The following is a 23093-nucleotide window of genomic DNA, read 5'->3' as shown; positions in this document are numbered from 1 at the left end:
GTTTAATTAATTAAAATTAATTGTTAAGAATATGTTGAAGCATAAAAATAAACAAAGATAAGATTAAATCGAGTAATTATTACGTAATATTTATTTATTTCAAGTTTTTTTTTACGCATGCGTACTTAATAGCGTGTTTAATGGCGTCGTTTGATTAAAAAATGCTTCAACGTAAAACATTAATTTTTTTTCAATGAATTCCGCGAATTAAGTCGATTTTACGAGTTAGTACAAGTAGTTTAGTGAAAGTTGTAACTTAAACAACATGGAAGTTCAAACCGCGAAAGATTTGCAAAACGATATAAACAATAACATTGACATTTTAATTCAGAAAATCCAACCTTTAACTAAGCAAAATCAAGCTAATGTTAATATAACCCAAGTAAGTAATCGCGATAAATGAGGCCAATAAGATTATTATTTCTTGTTTTGTTTACATTCAGTTACTCATAGAGTTTTATAAAACCGTCCAAAAATCAGAAAGTTATCACAAACTCGGTATATTTGCGTTAAATTTCGCCAAAGCAGCTAGTTTTTTAGATCATGCGTTTCAAATTTATGCTAAACAAGTGGATTTATTATGGGATTTATCGATTAATGCTCAAAAAAGGTATCTCTCATACGAGGAAGATTCCACAGAGAAAGTTGAAGCTGAAAAGCGTCTCGAAGAAAAGGCCCAATTTGGGAAGAGAAGGCGAAAAACAGCGGTTGTTGAAATACCTCCGGAAGAAGTCCCAGTTGATTGGAAAAAGGTTCGATTAAAAATGAAGAAATATTTTCGTAAATCACTTTTAGATCTCGATGAATTCAATTTCGACGATGAATTAGATGGGGCGGAAGTTAATCCGGACACTTTGGAACCTTTCCAACGGCTAAAATGGTTTAAAAGTTGGAATAAATTGTACCCGAAAAAATATGTTATGGCTCCGTACATCGATAGTGGATTTGTTACTCAAATAGATGAAGATTGTTATTATCATAGTGATAACGCAACGAATTATTTAGATTTTTTATTTCCAGAAATCCAAAGAAAGCTTGCTTATAATTTTACAGAGAATAAAAACTTAGATACGATCGGTTGTGACGTGTACGATAAAGCATTTCAACATTTCATTTGTAACGAACAAATTTCCAATCCCGTCGAGCATTTTAACGCAGAAATTAATCAAAAATTCAACAAATTTTTGGAACGCTATTTAATCGACGGCCAACCCCCGATGAGTTTATCAGAAAAATGTAAAAAATTGTGCCCAAGAAGGACATCGATCGTTCTAACACGACTTTCTAGCGATGTAGTTCAAAATCATCTCATAAATGATGAGCCAAGTACAAGTAAAGACGACTCTGGTTTTTTCGAAGATTTTGAAGATACAGATCAAGATTCTTCAACCTTTATTAATCCAAGCAATGAAACTGAAATTATAATCAGAAGAAGTGAAAGAAAAAGGGTAATTAGCGCCATCTTTTATTGAATTTCTGAACTATACTCTATTTTTTAATTTGGAGGAGTAAAAATAGTAAAATGAAAAATCACATTTGCACAGTGTAATTTTTCAAAGCTATTTTTTGGCGGGTGTTTTAAAATCAAAGAGGATTTTAAGTAAACTGTAGTCAATTTAATTATTTATTTGTTTAAACATAATAAAAACCAGGAGTTAACTAAGATTTGTATATAACATATATATACTATCTCCTATATCGCTGACTCCCTATCTAAGCAATGAGTGGCGAGCGTTTCCATCAAAAGCAGACGGAATGATATATGTTTTGTCTTTGTCGTGCCCCCATGTCGCGAAGGCGCTTGCGCGAATCGTAAATTTTAAAGAGTTTGAAGTGCTTCGCGCGTATTTTATGCAGCTTTGAAATGCAATTATTGTAGATAATTGACTTTAATTATAAATTATCATAGATGCATCAAATAAATTAGAATATATGTACTTTTGTGTGAAATTGACGTTAAATATTGCTTTAAATATCAACTTTATGTGGGTTGTTCATTAAACATTATATTCTTTAAAATTAAATTAATACATATATACATAGTAATTATTAAAAATGTGTACCAAAATATAGTTATTAATTTTTAACATAATTTGTGAGTTCACGCCCTTTAATGAAGTTGTTACATTAATTAAAGATATAAAATATGTACTTAGGGTACTTACTATTTAATGTACATAATATTCTATCATAAAATTTTCATCATAACGATGTAATTATTAATTAAATTTTTAAGAAAAATGTTTCAAGAAAAGGAGGGCTTTGAATTCTTTTTTACTACACTGAGATCTTTCCTTCTACCTGCTCAACCAATTTTTAGGCCCCAAAAATATCTTTTAACAAATTTTCTTCACTTTCTTAACAAATAATAATTACATTTTAAATTGCTTAGTCCTAAAATATGTTAATAATTATGTTATTATACACATGAAACCTATAATATACATAACTAAATATTTAGATTTTAGGTTATGTTTATGTCAAACATTTATTTGGTGATTTATAAACATCAAGGTCATCAGCTGCTATTAATTTTTAATTCACCGTCCAATAAGATAAAAGCGTACTCACCACGTGTTCACGCATGTCTCTTGAGTAGACGGGGGCACGACAGAGACAGATATATATATATCTGCACTCTAGTGTTTACACTCTTTGCTGCCTTAGTCAGCGATATAGGAGATAGTATATATATGGTATATAAGAACTATACAGGGTGATTTATAACATACGGAGGAGACTAAATGGGTAGGTACTTGAGGTCAAACTGAAGAGATTTTCTTAATAATGTTTTGTTAAAATCTTAATAGTTACATAGATATCGCATGTTAATTTTTTAAATAAGTTAGCGTCAACTTTTGAGAACCGCTGATATTCACTAAAGAACAATAATTAAAATACTTGTCAACGCCATCCTCATTTTTGAAGGAGCTGTCAAAGTAGACAATTTAATTGTTTAGTTTTAATACGTAATTTATGAAAAGAAATAATAGATGTTAATTTATGAAACGGATAATAATAATGTTTTAAATGCAAAATTACAAAATCTCTAAAACAAGAAAATAACATAATAATAATAATAATAATAATCTCTTTATAACATATGTTCAAAGTGCTGTCCTTGCATTTATTTCGACGCACAACTGCGCACGACGAATCCAATTTAACGATAATCGTGGAAATCGTGGACGTATGTCCTCTGTAGCGGCAGTGATGCGATGTCGTAGTTCGTCGATTGTATTAACCTCGGTGGCATATACTCTATCCTTCATGAATCCCCATAAAAAAAAGTCCAATGGGTTAAGATCGGGACTACGTGGTGGCTATGGAATAGGTCCACCTCGACCAATCCATTTTTGCCGAAAAGCATTATCGAGGAAATCTCGTACATTACGACTAAAATGTGCAGGACAACCGTCGTGCATAAACCACATCTCACGTCGCATAAGTAGCGGAATATCTTCCAGGAGTACTGGCAGATTTTCTTGTAAAAATTGTAAATAAGAAGTTCCATTAAGAGTTCCTGGTAATTCGAAAGGTCCTATTAACGTATTGTTCACAATTCCCGCCCATAGATTCACTCTGAATCGTTGTTAAAAAGAGCCTTGACGAATAACGTGTGGATTTTCGTCCGACCACACATGGGAATTGTGAACATTTAGAACACCATTTCTAGTAAAACAGCATTCATCCGTTCCAGTATACTGTCCGCAAAATCTGCTTCTCTGTTGGTACGATTTAGTAGCCACTCGCAAAATTACAACCGCAAAGGATAGTCAGTGGGAGTCAGTCCTTGCACTTTTTGAAAATGATAGGGGTGTAAACCGTTACTTTTCAACGTACGCCGAACAAAATTCTGGGATACCTCGAGTTGGTAAGAAATTTGACGAGTACTCGTGCTTCGATCCGCTTCCACAATTTCTAGAATTTCTTCTTCCACATTCACTCCATGTCTGATTAGTCTACCGCCACCAAGACCTTTCTTAGGTTGCAAATTTCCTGTCTCTCTTCCCCGCTGGATTAACCGAAGAAAAGTGTTTTCAGAAGGGATCTGTCGATTTGGATATCGTTCTAAACACAGACGTCTTGCGTGTGCAGCGTTTTCTCCAGCAGCTCCATAAATAATAAGCATATCTACGTATTCTTCGTTACTGTACATTACCATTGTATTTTTTGATTAGTAAAAATTCAAATTTTGACGTTAAATGACATTGATTATTAAAATTAAATGACATGTCCGTTGCTAGGTAACCAAGTCAACTGGATTGACAGCAATAAAAACATGGTATCAGCGGTTCTCAAAAAACAAACACCAGTTTTTGAGTGATTTAACAAATTTTTAAATAACCGTAACTGCCATATTACAAAGATTTTATTATTGGTGCTAATCAGGCATTGCTTAAGTAACCCCGAAATATTCGCAGTTTGAATTTAAACGTAGTGTAATACCGTATATCGTAAGAAATGCTGGGCAATTAATTCAACTTTAGTGCTCTATATCTTTGTGATTATTACGTTGTAGTAAAAACATTATTAAGAAAATATCTTCAGTTTGGCCCCTAGTACTTGCTCTTTTAATCTGCTCCGTATGTTATAAATCACCCTGTATAGGCAACCATACTGCGCATTACGTCATTGGCGTCAAATACCGGGAAATAATTCAAATTTTTAAAATAGTGTAATTGAATTACTTTAATATATTAGTGTGATATATAATTAACTGCGGTAGTAAAACGGAAAATAATTCAACTTAATTTTTGATATAAATTCACTTATAGTCAAAATTCAATAATTGCGACAAGCCTGATTCTATGTGTCAAAAAAAGTTACTTTTTAACCCTTTGTGTCCCGACGGTACTTTAAAATACCGGTACATTTTTTTTCTCAATATTTTTCCAATCCAACCCAACAATTATTACACATAATTTTAAAGAAAAAGCTTTGAGCTTTAATTTAGAACAAGTCTCATTTCTTAATTTCAATAAATACGGCTTCCAGGAATTTTTAAATTAGCTTCTTTTTTGACAGTTTTAGGTTATACGAAAATGTAAGTTTTGTTTCAACATTTTTTTTCTTGATATTTTTCCGATCCAACCCAACAATTATTATACATCATTTTAAAGAGAAAGCTTTGAGCTTTAATTTAGAACAAGTCTCATTCCTTAATTTCAATAAATACGGCTTTTAGGAATTTTTAAATTAGCATATTTTTTGACACTTTTCGGTTATACGAAAATGTAAGTTTTGTTTCAACATTTTTTTTCTCAATATTTTTCCAATCCAACCCAACAATTATTATACATAATTTTAAAGAAAAAGCTTTGAGCTTTAATTTAGAACAAGTCTCATTTCTTAATTTCAATAAATACGGCTTCCAGGAATTTTTAAATTAGCTTCTTTTTTGACAGTTTTAGGTTATACGAAAATGTAAGTTTTGTTTCAACATTTTTTTTTCTTGATATTTTTCCGATCCAACCCAACAATTATCATACATCATTTTGAAGAGAAACCTTTGAGCTTTAATTTAGAACAAGTCTCATTCCTTAATTTCAATAAATACGGCTTTCAGGAATTTTTAAATTAGCATATTTTTTGACACTTTTCGGTTATACGAAAATGTAAGTTTTGTTTCAACATTTTTTTTCTCCATATTTTTCCAATCCAACCCAACAATTATTATACATCATTTTAAAGAAAAACCTTTGAGCTTTAATTTAGAACAAGTCTTATTTCTTAATTTCAATAAATACGGCTTCCAGGAATTTTTAAATTAGCTTCTTTTTTGACAGTTTTAGGTTATACGAAAATGTAAGTTTTGTTTCAACATTTTTTTTCTTGATATTTTTCCGATCCAACCCAACAATTATTATACATCATTTTAAAGAGAAAGCTTTGAGCTTTAATTTAGAACAACTCTCATTCCTTATTTTCAATAAATACGGCTTCCAGGAATTTTTAAATTAGCTTCTTTTTTGACAGTTTTAGGTTATACGAAAATGTAAGTTTTGTTTCAACATTTTTTTTCTTGATATTTTTCCGATCCAACTCAACAATTATTATATATCATTTTAAAGAGAAAGCTTTGAGCTTTAATTTATAACAAGTCTCATTCCTTAATGTCAATAAATACGGCTTCCAGGAATTTTTAAATTAGCTTCTTTTTTGACAGTTTTAGGTTATACGAAAATGTAAGTTTTGTTTCAACATTTTTTTTCTCAATATTTTTCCAATCCAACCCAACAATTATTATACATAATTTTAAAGAAAAAGCTTTGAGCTTTAATTTATAACAAGTCTCATTCCTTAATTTCAATAAATACGGCTTTCAGGAATTTTTAAATTAGCATATTTTTTGACACTTTTCGGTTATACGAAAATGTAAGTTTTGTTTCAACATTTTTTTTCTCAATATTTTTCCAATCCAACCCAACAATTATTATACATAATTTTAAAGAAAAAGCTTTGAGCTTTAATTTAGAACAAGTCTCATTTCTTAATTTCAATAAATACGGCTTCCAGGAATTTTTAAATTAGCTTCTTTTTTGACAGTTTTAGGTTATACGAAAATGTAAGTTTTGTTTCAACATTTTTTTTCTTGATATTTTTCCGATCCAACCCAACAATTATTATACATCATTTTAAAGAGAAAGCTTTGAGGAGCTTTAATTTATAACAAGTCTCATTCCTTAATTTCAATAAATACGGCTTCCAGGAATTTTTAAATTAGCTTCTTTTTTGACAGTTTTAGGATATACGAAAATGTAAGTTTTGTTTCAACATTTTTTTTCTCAATATTTTTCCAATCCAACCCAACAATTATTATACATAATTTTAAAGAAAAAGCTTTGAGCTTTAATTTAGAACAAGTCTCATTCCTTAATTTCAATAAATACGGCTTTCAGGAATTTTTAAATTAGCTTCTTTTTTGACAGTTTTAGGTTATACGAAAATGTAAGTTTTGTTTCAACATTTTTTTTCTTGATATTTTTCCGATCCAACCCAACAATTATTATACATCATTTTAAAGAGAAAGCTTTGAGCTTTAATTTATAACAAGTCTCATTCCTTAATTTCAATAAATACGGCTTCCAGGAATTTTTAAATTAGCTTCTTTTTTGACAGTTTTAGGTTATACGAAAATGTAAGTTTTGTTTCAACATTTTTTTTCTTGATATTTTTCCGATCCAACCCAACAATTATTATACATCATTTTGAAGAGAAACCTTTGAGCTTTAATTTAGAACAAGTCTCATTCCTTAATTTCAATAAATACGGCTTTTAGGAATTTTTAAATTAGCATATTTTTTGACACTTTTCGGTTATACGAAAATGTAAGTTTTGTTTCAACTTTTTTTTTCTCAATATTTTTTCAATCCAACCCAACAATTATTATACATAATTTTAAAGAAAAAGCTTTGAGCTTCAATTTAGAACAAGTCTCATTTCTTAATTTCAATAAATACGGCTTCCAGGAATTTTTAAATTAGCTTCTTTTTTGACAGTTTTAGGTTATACGAAAATGTAAGTTTTGTTTCAACATTTTTTTTCTTGATATTTTTCCGATCCGACCCAACAATTATTATACATCATTTTGAAGAGAAACCTTTGAGCTTTAATTTAGAACAAGTCTCATTCCTTAATTTCAATAAATACGGCTTTTAGGAATTTTGAAATTAGCATATTTTTTGACACTTTTCGGTTATACGAAAATGTAAGTTTTGTTTCAACATTTTTTTTCTCAATATTTTTCCAATCCAACCCAACAATTATTATACATCATTTTGAAGAGAAAGCTTTGAGCTTTAATTTAGAACAAGTCTCATTCCTTATTTTCAATAAATACGGGTTCCAGGAATTTTTAAATTAGCATCTTTTTTGACAGTTTTAGGTTATACGAAAATGTAAGGTTTGTTTCAAAATTTTTTTTCTGAATATTTTTTCAATTCAACTCAACGATTATTATAATATATACCGATTTAAATAGAAAGCTTTACGCTTCAATTTAAAATAAGTTTAATTTCTTAATTTCAATAAACACGGCTTCCAGGCATTTTAGAATTAGCATCTTTTTTGACACTTAGATTATGCGAAAATGTTAGTTTTTGCTCAATATATTTTTTCTCAATATTCTATCAGATTTTCGTTGTTCTGTAGCTACAGGTCTGATAAATAAATATTCAAATTAACACAATATACACAAAAGAAAGAGGAAGTGCAATGCTTGTGGTACTCTCAAGTACCATTATCCCTCTGGAATGGGGAGATTGCATATTTTGCTAAAATTGATTCCAAAGGCCTTTACTGAGTGTTTTTTGATGCCGTTTTAATTCTGTCACAAAGTTTTAAAATTTTTGACTTCTTGGGACACAAAGGGTTAACTAATATTGCTTTTATCGAATTGATTATTAAATTTAAATACAAGGTGCGATTTACTGACGTTAAATGCACGTATAACATAGAAAGAGATCTTCTATTTAATTTTTATTGAGTTTATTAAAATATTACAATGAAAAATCATATCTTTTATTAAGCTACAATAATATGTATCTTGATGACTCGCTACGCTCGTGACATAAACTTAACCTTAGTAAATAATAGCTCATTATATGTGAGTAGATTACTACACTTGTCCACGACTATTATTGAAATTAATTCCATAAATTTATTTTTTTAAATAAATTTTTGAATAAAGTTTAAACGTCAATGTGACACAAATTCAATGTTACCAACTGTAACCAACTTCATAACAATTTGTCAAAATTTAATGTCAATTTTACGAAACATCGTTTTTTTTACGAAAATTAATTAATTTATGCTTAAATCATACGAAAATAGTTATTTTTGATACAAGATAGCGAAATGACACTTTTGTATTCGAGAACGAACAAAAAAATCGTTCGAGAATGCAAAAGAATTTTGCTGTCGTGTATTAAACAACATTTTTTCGAAAACTGTGTGTTTATAAATTAATAAAATGACCAAATTCTGTATAATGATATTTAGAATTCATTTAATGTTATGTCAAACACTTAATCATCGACTTAACCTCACATATTGAACAAATGTACTGTTATAAATTTGCATTTAAACATGAAATGAAATGATAAAATAATAAAATGTTGATTATTTTGTGTTTATAATTTGTTCATATATATAAATTAACAATTAATAATATCAAATTCTTTAATTGTCGTAGCTGGACGTAAAAGTCTTATGCGTCCTGTATTAGGTCCTTTATTATTAGTCTATCAAGTTGATTACCCGTGAATAATAATTATTCACTCTACGAAAAATGACTACCCCTGTGTTTTAGAAAACTCATTTATAAGGTATATATTATAAAGTAGTCGTGGACAAATTTATTTTTTTAAATACATTTTTGAATAAAGTTTAAACGTCAATGTGACACAAACTCAATGTTACCAACTGTAACCAACGTCACAACAACTTGTCAAAATTAAATGTCAATTTTATGAAACGTTTTTTTAAGAAAATTAATTAATTTATGCTTAAATCATATGAAAAAATGAATTTGTTTAGGTTTTTTTAATGTCAAACCTTTAGAAACTACTTAAAAATTGAATTAAATTGACATATTTTGAAATTATGACGTTTTAAATAATTATTATTAGTCTGTCAAGTTGATTACCCGTGAATAATGATTATTCACCGCTATTATTCACTCCGTGTAAATTAACTACCCTTTTATTTTAGAAAACTCATTTATAAGGTATATATTATAAAATAGTCGTGGACAAACTTTATTATTGATTTAAACTGATACATAGTATAGATAACAGTACAAAAAGCAACATGATAAAAATTAATCATTTTCTAATTTTACATAAGATTACTTTTTCTCTTATATTTCTTAATGTTAATATGTCTAGTACGGACAAGTTTCCATTCCCTGTCCAATCTATTAAAGTGTTTGCACTATTTAATACATCATCAATATTGAGCGGTATTGGATCCTCTACTAGTGGCTGTTATTATTGTCTTGAAGAATATCTTCATCACTAATTAAGTTATCCCAACGTTAATTTGCTCCTATAACCCCATCGTATATTTCGTTATCATCCAATACTGTATAAGGCGCCACATTACAATACAATTGCGCTAATGGTATGTTGTCCTCATCATCAAAATCGTCGTCTATCGAATCAGAAGTAGTTGCGAATAGATGTTTCCAACCACTCAGGATAACGGATTGTTTAGTTTCAGTCCATGATTCCGATATTAAAAAGACAACATCTTTCAGTGACAATTTTTGTAATTTGCTGCTAATGTCTAGTGGTCTAGTGTTAGTTCTAGTTTTACACTAGAACTAATACAAGACCTAGAACTAGAATTTCTAAGCGGCCGGCAGCATCTCGAATTTTCCTAGTGTAATTTTTGCTTAAAACTGACCAATAGCAACCTTTCTTTTTGGTGCTTCAATTTGAAAACACCTCCGAATTAAAGAAATAGAGTGTGGTTGTGACATAACATAAAATTAAATTTTTTAGAAACCAATTAATATAGAACCACCTATAAAATTAAAACGACAAAGAAAAAAGGATATCTTTAAATGGCTTAAAACGACTACGGTATCTTTAAAAAGATTCGAAAAATTTTTTTTATCCAATTACATCACCGAGTCCGATGAAGGTGAAATTAAAGAAATCGATTTTTCCTCCGATGATGAAGATTTTGAAGATAATCATGAAGAAGATTTCGAAAATAATCATGAAGAAGATCACGAAAATACTGAAAACACCACCTTTTTAAATGCAACCACCCCAAATACAGAAATTGAGTGCCCAAATTCAGATAATTTAGAAAAATTAGAACAACAAGCCACATTAAAACGTTACCTCGATTGGAATCAATTCATAAAAGATGAACTAAAAAGAAGGAATCAAATTGAATTTGATATCCATGAATACGGAACGAAAATAATCAATAAATTAAGTGAAGAGAAAACCGTTGGGTTTAATAACATCCTTATTAATTCTAATGTTAATTCAGGCGGTGGTGAAATAGCGCGATATTTCGCTGCCGCGCTTCAATTAGTGAATTCAAAAAATGTTCAATTTACAAATTTTGAGTCTGGTCAAGTGGCAAATAATTTCGAATTAATTTTGATTAATCGGGATCGACATCATGAACATTTGGATCAATACAAAAATGCTTCCGATGTTATTATTCAAGAAAAACTTAACAAGATGGGAGAAAAAAGACGTTATAGTGACGATGAGAGAAAAACGTACAAAAAAATTAAAAAGTTAAATTAATTATTTTAATATTTTTTCACCACTGTGATAAAAAAAATATAGATTTTGGAAGTTTAGAGTTTTAATATTTTTTATTTTGCAGTATTATAATATTGTAATAAATATAAAAGACCGTTTTATATTTTATGTATAAATAAATTAATTTGAAATATTTTTTTTTAATCGTTAATTAACCTACATTGAGAAATTAAGAAATTATTTTTGGAATTTTCGATTTTCATTCAACAGAGGTGAGCTTTAAGTCTAGTGTTAGTTCTAGTTTTGCACTAGCGCTGTCACTAAAACTAAGCATCCAATGCTGTAATGAGATTTTAGTAACATTTTATGAAACCAGTTCAAGTTGGTGACATTGGGTCATAAATTTTTCTAGTTGTCAATGTCACAATGTTTGTCTATGGATGTTTAAAAACGTTCTTAACATCGAATACAAGGTCCACAATGATGAGGACATTGAACTCTGAGCAATTACTCTCTTTTTGAAAGGTGTACATGAAACATTTTTGTCAGGTGAATACATTTTGTGTTTTGACAGTTTCTAATTGTAAATTCAAATTTCTATTTTCAAGTGTTACCAACTGCTACATACCTACTCGTTTTTCAACTTGAATTCGTGCATTTCAAACGTGTCTTACGAAACTTGTTTTTTAATATACTGTGCTGTTATTCTTGTGTGATGTTTTATACACAAGTTATTAAACTATAAATTTGGGTTTCTTTAATTTTAAGAGACTCTTATTAAAAACACAGGGTTTCGGGCAAGTTCAGGTTCAAAAAAATATTAATCAGGTTCGACAAAAAAATTCATTTAATTAACACAAAATCAAATTAACTCGTTTTATGAGTAACAAAAAAAATGGTTTTCCTAAATTAACTTTAATAATGCTTATTTACGAGAGATAAATTTTTAAATAAAATGGATAACTGCGGTTATCGACTGAAATATCGATATTAGAGAGAACCACTTTATTATTTGAGAGAGAGAGAGAGTAGGATAAAACCAAGGTTTATATATTAACTTATATATAAACCTTGGGATAAAACTAGTTCGAACCGTTCTTTGAAAATAACAAATGGCCGATGTCTTAAGTTGTCATCAAACTCGTTAAAAACAAAATAGAATTATATGAACGTTATTCAAGAAAACTAATAAATCTTTACACACAAGTAAGTATTGATCATAAATTATAGGAAACTCTTGCGGGTTCTTTGAGTTTGATTCTTTGAATTTTCTTTTTGTAGGTTATGTTAAATAATAAAATAAAATTATCATCCGACTCACTGTGAAAAATAATGGATTGGAGTTCAACGTGGTATCTGGATTATGGATTGTTTCTTGTGTTCGGGGCACTAACTAATTTTCTGGATTGTCTACAGGATTCTTCTTACGGGAAATTGAACTGTTTGTTCTTCGGAAATAGGGTCTTGGATGATCTCGAAGAAGTATCAGTAGTTCTTGGAATAGGTTGTAGGATGATTCTCTTTTTATTTTAATATTGTAAGTTGGTATGACTTTTTTTTTAAAAAATTATCTTAGATTTTTGAGGTTATCTTTTCAAAAATTCTTCTATCTGACGACGTGGATTCGACGCTGGTCCGACGACGACTCTCTCACTCCCTGTTCGCGATCTCCTTATATACCCCGGCACTCCAACTGTTTTTTCCTCGTTTCTGATTGGCCCTTAGCTTCGCGCCCTTTTCAAAATTCTTGCTTCGAAACTAGCGTCATCTCTTGATTTTTCTCGGAATTAACCTTCAAAATTTAATTCTTTTTTCGTTGATTTCTCCCTTATTCTTTTATGAAACATAATAAAACGTCGTATTCAACGTTGTCTTTTCTTGTTTTTAGACATACATTGGAGTACACGCCAAATTTCAACAATGAGTAAAGTTGTAAAAATTCATATTTAAATCAAGGATTTCCTCCTCAAAATAACGCTAAAACCTCAAACGATGGGTGAAAAATGTGCTTTAGGAGCTGAACTACAATAATTGATACATTTGGAAGTAAACAAAACGGTTTAAGATAACATTTTCACCAACAAAAAATCTCTCTGTCACAAATTCTAGGTTATGTTCTCTCGGTGAACTAAGAGAATGTTAAAATTATTACAATACTAATTCACCACTGTGATAAAAAAAATAGTTTTTGAAAGTTCCAATACTTTTATTTTGCAGTATTATAATATTGTAATAAATATAAAAGACTGTTTTATATTTTATATATAAATAAATTAATTTTAAATATTTCTTTTAATCATTAATTAACCTACATTGAGAAATTAAGAAATTGTTTCTGGGATTTTCGATTTCCATTCAACAGGGGTGAGCTCATCAATTCGACGATTCAAAAAAGCCACACGATTACTTAAGGTGTTTACAGTTTCATCCATGTGAGCTTGTCTTCTCCATTGAAGTTGAGGAATAAGAAGTTCAGCTTGAGATACTCTCGATTCCATCGACTTGATTTTTTGGCGAATTGCATCTAAGTAAGCATCTTGTAATAAATTCGCATTGTTTTTAGCCAATGGAACTAAATCAATCAAGAATTTTTTTGTCATTTATTAATAAAAAAGTTTAATTTATTTATTTATTTACCTGTATGGTGTATATTTAAGATCTCCACATAAAATGGACTAAAAAAAATAATAAATTAATAAAAATACAAAGAAATTATCAACAAAAGTTACTTATCAAAATCATTCCCTTTTTGCAAATCCCCCAACGGGATTAAAACACCATCTTTATTCCGAATTTTAATCACTTTCTTTTCACTTAAATCGATTTCTAGTAAGTTTTCGAGTTCTTGTTTTAATTTCGTGTATTCCAAATCTTTATCGAGTTGAATTCGTTTAAATTCAGGGGTAGGATTTTCTAAAAGATTTTTTTTAAGCAACAAGAATAGTAGGAATAAATAAACTTACCTGAAAAATCGAAACGTTTCAAATAAATATAAACATCAACTTTATTAAAAGACATTTTTAATAGAATCAACAGGAAGGAATCAATAAAACGTAGTGTTTACAATTTACATGAAATTGACATTAAAAACGTCAAATAGTTCCGTGGTTTAATAAGAGATGGCGGTCGCAATCGAGGGTGTAAATTTTAATATAATTTGTTTTAATAATTTATTAAAATACATGCTTAATACAATTATTACTCTACTGTGATAATAAATAGAAATATTTATTTTGTATTTAATATAAATTAAAATTGTTAAAATGTAACATAAAATTTTTTTTATGTTGGTTATTATGACTGAGTTGTCAAAAAATTATAACCTAAATGTCATGTTAATCGACGATTTAACGGCCCTGTGGTAAGTTTTTAAACTTTTAAAAATGCTTTTTGATGCTAAAGTACAGGAAATTAAAAGAATCAAAAAACGTAGACATAATAGACTGGAGGTCAATTCCTGTAGACCTCTAGTGCCCACAAGAGGGCGTTATCGCCCACAATACTTAAATTTATTTCTTTAATTGTTATGCATTTGATTACAAGGACGATAGAATTTAACCTGTTACATCCTTTTTATTCTTTTGTACTCTATGTCACACCACCTGCTATCTTACTTGACGTGCAAACATTTTAATAAAGATTATAAGATAGGTTTTATCAACAACTGGAATTAACTTATTACCAAGAAAAGGAAATTAGATGAGTGATAAATAATAAATCAAGAAGTTTAATAAAAACGTTTTTATTTATTGACTTAGGATAATTATTGTGCATTAATTAAAACATTGATATGAATACATTATACAAATAGCGACCTTTCTCGAGGGCGTCAAAAACGTCCTCATAATAGAAAATATAAATACCGGCGGCTAATTGTTATTTTTTTTTTAATAATTATTTTTAAATTTGTTGTTTTGGATCGGTGCAATTAGTTACTTTTTCTTTTATATATATACAAAACGCGTGCTTTTTTGAACGTTATTAAGTATTACAATAATTTAATAATACGAATATAATAAATTTAAGTTTTATGGTGTTCACGAATCATGTTTCATCCTTTTTTAATAAATAGGTAATGATCTAAGTACTTGGTAATAACTATGAGTGTTTTTTATAATAATCTACGTTGGCACTAATTTTGTTTTGGCTTTTTTAATTTTCTTTAAAGGCTCTACTTTTTTTTTCCTTACTAAAAGTAATCTACTTTTTTAAAGCATTAAACGGAAATTCATTTTTCATTTCATTTTTTGTTATTTTTTTGGCACTCGCCGCTTAATTTGGTTAACAATAATTTGGCAATGAGTTAAAAATAGACATTATTATTTTTTACTTGTTAATGGGCGGATTTTTAATCTATTCTATTTTTTTTATATAGCTAATTAATTATTTACATGTTTTTTTTTTTTTGGTATTTCATTTGGATTGAGTTTATTTACGCATAACAAATCAGATTGTTTTCTTTTGGCGTTATGTTCAAATATGTTTTAATCCTTTTAACAAGTTTAAATTGGCACTAGCAATTTTAGTTTTTTACCTTTCAACCTCGAATCGTATCATTTTGTAATCACAACACCGGTTACATTTTTGTTGTATTTTAATCAAAATTAACGCTGTTTTTCGAATAATTTCGATTTAACCATTTTGTTATTAACAACCTCCTTTAATAAACCCCACAATTCATCTTTATCCAATAAGATATATTTATCGTTTTTGTTTTCCGGGGGGAAACCAATTCCTGTGTTAGAATCATCGTTAGAATCAATTTTTTCTTTTAATTTACCAGGAACTTCGTGAATTTTTGTGTTGATGTGTCTCGGGGGCGAAACGTTCATATTAACAACTAATTCTTTTTGTTTCTCTTGGTCTAATCCCGTTTTTAGATCCTTTTTTAAATCGACATCAATTTTAGTTAATTTTTTTATTATTTTCTTTTTATCTTTTTTCTCAATTTTTTTCTTAACGATATTTTTGAAACAATCCGAGTCTTCTTTTAATTCGTTTTGAGCACGCTTTTCCCCCCCGAACCAAGTTACAACATCATCGTCGGTGATTCCCTTCATTAAAGTGCTTTTATTCGCCGCGTGGAAAAACATTTCAACGCCTAAATCCTCCCTTACCACCGGAAATATTCTGGCATAAGCCGGCCTTAAAGAGGATATCACAAACGAGCTTTTCGCTAAGTATTGGACGCAAATTGGACATGTTCCGGTGACGTTAGCAAAAACGAACCAAATTTGATTATCGTACGAACCGTGTTCCATCTCGATTTTAGCACTTCCTTTAAGTGGCCCGAAAATCGTCGGGGGAGGTGAAGAGGATAATTCGAAACCCGAAAATAAATTGATTTCGAGGCGCAAAATTCCCGATGGTTCTCTATTTTTCCATTTAAAGCACGTTTTTAATTTTAACATGGGTAATTTTCCTTCGATTTCATCTACGGAGCTTCTTTCCGGGTTTATTTCTTCGATTACGCTCGAATAAAGATTTAAATGCTTCGAATTGGATTGAGTTGAGTATGTTGAATAAGTCGTTCTTCCCTAAAAATTAATGCATTCAGCGATTTGACGTTTTTAAAGAATAAAATGAGTTTGTTAACATTAAAGCTAGAACTAGAAACATTCGGGTTTAGCCGGCACGTCTCTCAAGACGGCTAAAGCCGAATGATTCTAGTTCTACGTCTAGCAACAGTGCCAGTGTAAAACTAGAACTAACACTATACCTAGAACTAGAATCATTTGGGTTTAGCCGCACGTCTCTAAAGACGGCTAAACTCAAATGATTCTAGTTCTAGGTATAGTCTTAGTTCTATTGAAAAGCTAGTGTAAAACTAGAACTAACACAAGATCTAGAACTAGAAAGTTATTGTTATTTTTGACGTTTAACTGTCAAAATTGACGTTTCTTAATTTTTCCAGAACAGTTTGATTGAATTATATTTAATACTTTAATATTAACTGTCACTTTTGACGTTTAATTGTCAACGTTGAAGGTTAATTTACATATTTGTGACATTTGAAGCGTAAATTTTAATGTATGGGTTAATTTTGAAGTATAATATGAAATATAATTCATTAAGCGATCATTTTTAACGTTTTTGAGACAAAATTAAAGCTTTAAAATCAAGATAAAATCACGAACTTCATGTTGAAATTGTCATTTTAGATGTTTGTTTCCAGTTTGTAATAAAAATGTCATTTTTGACGTTTAACTATCAAAATTGACGTTTTTTGATTGAATTAAATTTAATACTTTAATATTAGCTGTCACTTTTGACGTTTAATTGTCAACGTTGAAGGTTAATTTACATATTTGTGACATTTGAAGCGTAAATTTTAATGTATGGGTTAATTTTGAAGTATAATATGAAATATAATTCATTAGGCGATCATTTTAAACGTTTTTGAGACAAAATTGAAGCTTTAAAATGAAGATAAAATCACGAACTTCATGTTGAAATTGTCATTTTTGATGTTTAAGTTTCCAGTTTGTAATAAAAATGTAATTTTTGACGTTTAACTATCAAAATTGACGTTTTTTGATTGAATTAAATTTAATACTTTAATATTAGCTGTCACTTTTGACGTTTAATTGTCAACGGTGAAGGTTAATTTACATATTTGTGACATTTGAAGCGTAAATTTTAATGTATGGGTTAATTTTGAAGTATAATATGAAATATAATTCATTAAGCGATCATTTTAAACGTTTTTGAGACAAAATTGAAGCTTTAAAATCAAAATTAAATCACGAACTTCATGTTGAAATTGTCATTTTTGATGTTTAAGTTTCCAGTTTGTAATAAAAATGTAATTTTTGACGTTTAACTATCAAAATTGACGTTTTTTGATTGAATTAAATTTAATACTTTAATATTAGCTGTCACTTTTGACGTTTAATTGTCAACGTTGAAGGTTAATTTACATATTTGTGACATTTGAAGCGTAAATTTTAATGTATGGGTTAATTTTGAAGTATAATATGAAATATAATTCATTAAGCGATCATTTTAAACGTTTTTGAGACAAAATTGAAGCTTTAAAATCAAGATAAAATCACGAACTTCATGTTGAAATTGTCATTTTTGATGTTTAAGTTTCTAGTTTGTAATAAAAATGTAATTTTTGACGTTTAACTATCAAAATTGACGTTTTTTGATTGAATTAAATTTAATACTTTAATATTAGCTGTCACTTTTGACGTTTAATTGTCAACGTTGAAGGTTAATTTACATATTTGTGACATTTGAAGCGTAAATTTTAATGTCTGGGTTAATTTTGAAGTATAATATGAAATATAATTCATTAAGCGATCATTTTAAACGTTTTTGAGACAAAATTAAAGCTTTAAAATCAAGATTAAATCACGAACTTCATGTTGAAATTGTCATTTTTGATGTTTAAGTTTCCAGTTTGTAATAAAAATGTAATTTTTGACGTTTAACTATCAAAATTGACGTTTTTTGATTGAATTAAATTTAATACTTTAATATTAGCTGTCACTTTTGACGTTTAATTGTCAACGTTGAAGGTTAACTTACATATTTGTGACATTTGAAGCGTAAATTTTAATGTTTCGGTTAATTTTGAAGGATAATATGAAATATAATTCATTAAGCGATCATTTTTAACGTTTTTGAGACAAAATTAAAGTTTTAAAATCAAGATAACATCACGAACTTCATGTTGAAATTGTCATTTTTGATGTTTAAGTTTCCAGTTTGTAATAAAAATGTAATTTTTGACGTTTAACTATCAAAATTGACGTTTTTTGATTGAATTAAATTTAATACTTTAATATTAGCTGTCACTTTTGACGTTTAATTGTCAACGTTGAAGGTTAATTTACATATTTGTGACATTTGAAGCGTAAATTTTAATGTATGGGTTAATTTTGAAGTATAATATGAAATATAATTCATTAAGCGATCATTTTAAACGTTTTTGAGACAAAATTGAAGCTTTAAAATCAAGATTAAATCACGAACTTCATGTTGAAATTGTCATTTTTGATGTTTAAGTTTCCAGTTTGTAATAAAAATGTAATTTTTGACGTTTAACTATCAAAATTGACGGTTTTTGATTGAATTAAATTTAATACTTTAATATTAGCTGTCACTTTTGACGTTTAATTGTCAACGTTGAAGGTTAATTTACATATTTGTGACATTTGAAGCGTAAATTTTAATGTATGGGTTAATTTTGAAGTATAATATGAAATATAATTCATTAAGCGATCATTTTTAACGTTTTTGAGACAAAATTAAAACTTTAAAATCAAGATTAAATCAATAACTTCATATTGAAATTGTCATTTTTGACGTTTAACTGTCAAAATTGACGTTTCTTAATTTTTCTAGATGAATGACGTGATAGAATGTTAAGTAAGGTTTTCTTTTGAAATGTCAATACTACTCGCTTATCCCAGCTTAGAGTTGATTAGTTTAATTAAATAGTAAATTAAATGAGTGCTTTAATCGGGGTCAAGGGATTAAATAGGGAAACTTTAATTTCTACAATTAATTGTTACCTGAACTGTTGCGCAACCCCCTCCTGTTGCATAAACGAAAACTTTCGTTGGTAAACTCGGCAAGTGTCTTATTTGTTCGGGTTTTTCCCCTTTTATATCTAAAGTGTCCGTTAATTCCATTCCGGAAGTGGCTAAAGAAATGGTTAAAACTCTATGTTTATCGTTCGATAACGAGTCGAATAAACCAATCGCTTTGGCAGCTGAATACAACAACTCGGGGTGTTTATCCAACATGTGAGATCGATAAAAAAGATACCTCGTAACAGATTCGGCGAATTTAACATCGCCGATGACACAAAACGTAGCCAAAGCGTAAATAGAAGCTTCGTAATCCTCCAACGTAGCAATTAACGGCGATTCTTTCATCGCTTTTCCCGTTTCTGATTCATAAAGCCAATTGGCCGCGTCTCGTTTTGGTAGTAAAAACGGCCAGCCGAATTCGTTATCTTCCGTTGTCGATGCGTTCCGTAATTTTTCGATTGCCCACGTTGATGTGGCACTCCGCATTAAAACTAAAGCGAAGGTAACCGTTGCTATAGCAGCGTTCGATTTGATGTTAGGGAGCGAATTTTCCAAGAAAATCTTCGCCTTTTGTAAACTATCGGAGTCTTCGTCACTTTCAATTCCAATTTCTAATAAAATGATGACCGTGCGAGCGGTTATTTGGACGATTTCGCGAAACGATTCGTTATTTTTCGTTTCATTCCCATCCACTATCTTCGATAAATTTATATCGGCCGGTAAAGGTAAGAAACTTCCGTTATCCTCTTGCCGTAATTGAATCCACTTTTTAATCCCTTGCAATAAATCGGGATCGATGTTAAAAAATCTTCTCACGACCAATAAAATTTCTAAAACGGAAACGGTCGTTTTATGACTTGAAAGCATTCGATGTTCGCTAAAAGAATTATCCGGTTTGCGATACGATAAAATATTTTGGACTTCCCCGGGAATTTTCTTTAAAATTTCATCTTTAAACGTTTGATTTTTTAATTTTAGTTGATCCAAACAAATTAATCCGGCCAATGATGCGATCGACGACGATAAATCGCCGGTTTTTTGTAATTTCGGAAATATTTTTAGGGCCAAACCGCTCGAAACGATCAAACGGCCCGATTCGGAACCGGGAACGAGCGATTTCGGAGTCTCCAAATGAAGAACTTGGCTGTAACCGGCTTCATCGTTAAAATTCCACACTCTAAACTCGGCGTGAGTACCCCAATTCGAGGAAAAACCCAAATTCTCCAACTTAATTTTCCGATCTAAATTAATCGATAATAAAGTGTTGTTATTATTGTTCGGAATTGAACCAGAACCGAATTTTAATATGTTTTTATCCCAACTTAACCAAAACGTTCTCCATTCATCTCTCGATAAAATCCCTTTCGTTTTTTTCCTTTGCAATTGGATTGAATAATCTAAAATAAACATTATTATTTAAGTTAAATTGAATTAATTTTGTTAATTAACCGTGTTTTCCTCTTGATATATAACTTTCCGTGTTCCCAACATCACCGATGGTTATTTTATAACTTTTATCGTTAACGTTTCTTCCTTCCGATAAAATAAGATGTACCGGTCCTTGCTTTCGATCAATTTTCACTTCGACGACGACGTTTTCCCGATTTCTCGGCGCCTTAATCCACTCGTATTTAAAATTATCTTTGTTTGAAATGATTATGTTTTCGTTTGCGCAAAAATACGCGCTTTCAGTGTCGACGCGAACCGTTCCTTCGTGTAACACCTTAATTGTCGATGATTTTACAACGGCTCCGACTAAAGTTGTGTTTGCTAAACCTTCATCTGTACCTTCGCAAGTTGGTGAACTATAACCGTTTACTTCAACTAAAAATTAATAAATTTAAAGAGATTACATTTTAATACCTCTGTCCCAAATTATGGTATACATTTCTCTTTACAATTTGTCCCAAATTATGGTATACAAAACTTTGAAAACTGCTTTATTCTATTCAGCTGTTTCAGTGGCAGTTTGGTTGCACATAATTTATTCATGAATTTTCGTATATTTCTCGATATCTATGCGTTTGAGAGCAAAAGCGCAAGAAAGCAATTTTGTTAAGAATACGATTTGCTACAACTTTCCTTCGAAACGTTTTTCTGTAGGATACTCAGATTCAAATTTATTCGATTTATAGTTGTTGCCTCCTGAGGCCATCATGGTTGACTCCAGGCTCTTTTGTAGTGTCAAGATCACGTTATCTAATTTTTCTTTAGTTAATGCGTCGAAGGTACTTTTAACACAATTCATTCATGGTTTTTGGCGATATTTGCTGGCAATTTTGATATTTTGAGAATTCCTGGCTTGAACCTAAGAAATGGTGATATCTATGGTGACATTAACTATGAATTATGTTATCTTGATTCATTATCATCAATTTTTAAGGAAAACGTTTTTCCCTATCACCTTTAATTTTCTATTTATAAAAGAATTTAACGCAGATGATTGTCAATTTTGATATTTTGAGGATTCCTGGCTTGAACCTAAGAAATGGTGATATCTATGGTGGCATTGACTATGGATTATGTTATCTTGATTCATTATTATTAATTTTTATGGGAAACGTTTTTCTCTATCACCTTTAGTTTTCTATTTATAAAAGAATTTAACGCAGATGATTGTCAATTTAGATATTTTGTGGATTCCTGGCTTGAACCTAAGAAATGGTGATATCTATGGTGGCATTGACTATGTATTATAGTATCTTGATTCATTATCATCAATTTTTAAGGAAAACGTTTTTCCCTATCACCTTTAATTTTCTATTTATAACAGAATTTGACGCAGATGACTGTCAATTTTGATATTTTGAGAATTTCTGGCTTGAACCTAAGAAATGGTGATATCTATGGAGGCATTGACTATGGATTATGTTATCTTGATTCATTATTATTAATTTTTATGGGAAACGTTTTTCTCTATCACCTTTAATTTTCTATTTATAAAAGAATTTAACGCAGATGATTGTCAATTTTGATATTTTGAGGATTCCTGGCCTGAATCTAAGAAATGGTGATATCTATGGTGGCATTGACTATGGATTATGTTATCTTGATTCATTATTATTAATTTTTATGGGAAACGTTTTTCTCTATCACCTTTTATTTTCTACCTATAACAGAATTTGACGCAGATGATTGTCAATTTTGATATTTTGAGGATTCCTGGCTTGAACCTAAGAAGTGGTGATATCTATGGTGGTATTAGTTATGAATTATGTTATCTTGATCCATTATCATCATTTTTTATAGGAAACGTTTTTCTCTATCACCTTTAATTTTTTACTTATAACAGAATTTAACGCAGATGATTGTC

At 29.6% G+C, this 23093-nt stretch overlaps 3 protein-coding genes and 1 long non-coding RNA gene across 4 annotated transcripts in view; 2 read left to right on the top strand and 2 right to left on the bottom strand.

Annotated features, from left to right (window-relative positions):
- Positions 1-41: 41 nt before the first annotated feature.
- On the top strand, positions 42-11427 carry LOC111416056 (uncharacterized). The gene is made up of 3 exons (XM_023047998.2): positions 42-382; positions 444-1448; positions 10509-11427. Exons 1-3 carry the CDS (start codon positions 266-268, stop codon positions 11274-11276), a joined length of 1890 nt encoding a protein of 629 aa, XP_022903766.2. The 5' UTR covers positions 42-265; the 3' UTR covers positions 11277-11427.
- Positions 11428-12446: 1019 nt separating this feature from the next.
- Positions 12447-13520, top strand: LOC139429233 (uncharacterized). The gene is made up of 2 exons (XR_011639897.1): positions 12447-12771; positions 13123-13520. It is a non-coding gene; the product is annotated as an uncharacterized lncRNA (long non-coding RNA).
- On the bottom strand, positions 13420-14311 carry LOC111416074 (uncharacterized). The gene is made up of 4 exons (XM_023048017.2): positions 14198-14311; positions 13964-14147; positions 13872-13909; positions 13420-13806 (listed from the first exon to the last, which is right to left on the bottom strand). Exons 1-4 carry the CDS (start codon positions 14250-14252, stop codon positions 13556-13558), a joined length of 528 nt encoding a protein of 175 aa, XP_022903785.2. The 5' UTR covers positions 14253-14311; the 3' UTR covers positions 13420-13555.
- A 649-nt stretch (positions 14312-14960) lies between these two features.
- The window catches only part of LOC111416058 (C3 and PZP-like alpha-2-macroglobulin domain-containing protein 8), a 46146-nt gene continuing 38013 nt past the window's right edge, over positions 14961-23093 (bottom strand). Inside the window, exons 14-16 of the mRNA XM_023048000.2 lie at positions 21230-21604; positions 19760-21177; positions 14961-16771 (exon numbers count right to left, since the gene is read on the bottom strand). Of these exons, the coding sequence (XP_022903768.2) occupies positions 15839-16771; positions 19760-21177; positions 21230-21604 (2726 nt within the window). The 3' untranslated portion in view covers positions 14961-15838. The remainder of the gene's footprint in view (positions 16772-19759; positions 21178-21229; positions 21605-23093) is intronic.

Source organism: Onthophagus taurus, chromosome 3, assembly GCF_036711975.1.
Source record: "Onthophagus taurus isolate NC chromosome 3, IU_Otau_3.0, whole genome shotgun sequence".
Lineage (NCBI taxonomy): Eukaryota > Metazoa > Arthropoda > Insecta > Coleoptera > Scarabaeidae > Onthophagus > Onthophagus taurus.
The sequence above is the reverse complement of the archived record's forward strand: the minus strand, read 5'-3'. Positions and strand labels throughout refer to the sequence as shown.

Coding starts and splice junctions, on each gene's coding strand:
- LOC111416056 (XM_023047998.2), top strand. CDS start 266: ATGGAAGTTCAAACCGCGAAAGATTTGCAAAACGATATAAACAATAAC. Junction 383..443: donor CTAATGTTAATATAACCCAA/GTAAGTAATCGC, acceptor GTTTACATTCAG/TTACTCATAGAGTTTTATAA. Junction 1,449..10,508: donor GAAGAAGTGAAAGAAAAAGG/GTAATTAGCGCC, acceptor TAAATTTTTTAG/AAACCAATTAATATAGAACC.
- LOC111416074 (XM_023048017.2), bottom strand. CDS start 14,252: ATGTCTTTTAATAAAGTTGATGTTTATATTTATTTGAAACGTTTCGAT. Junction 14,148..14,197: donor GAAACGTTTCGATTTTTCAG/GTAAGTTTATTT, acceptor AAAATCTTTTAG/AAAATCCTACCCCTGAATTT. Junction 13,910..13,963: donor AAAGGGAATGATTTTGATAA/GTAACTTTTGTT, acceptor TATTTTTTTTAG/TCCATTTTATGTGGAGATCT.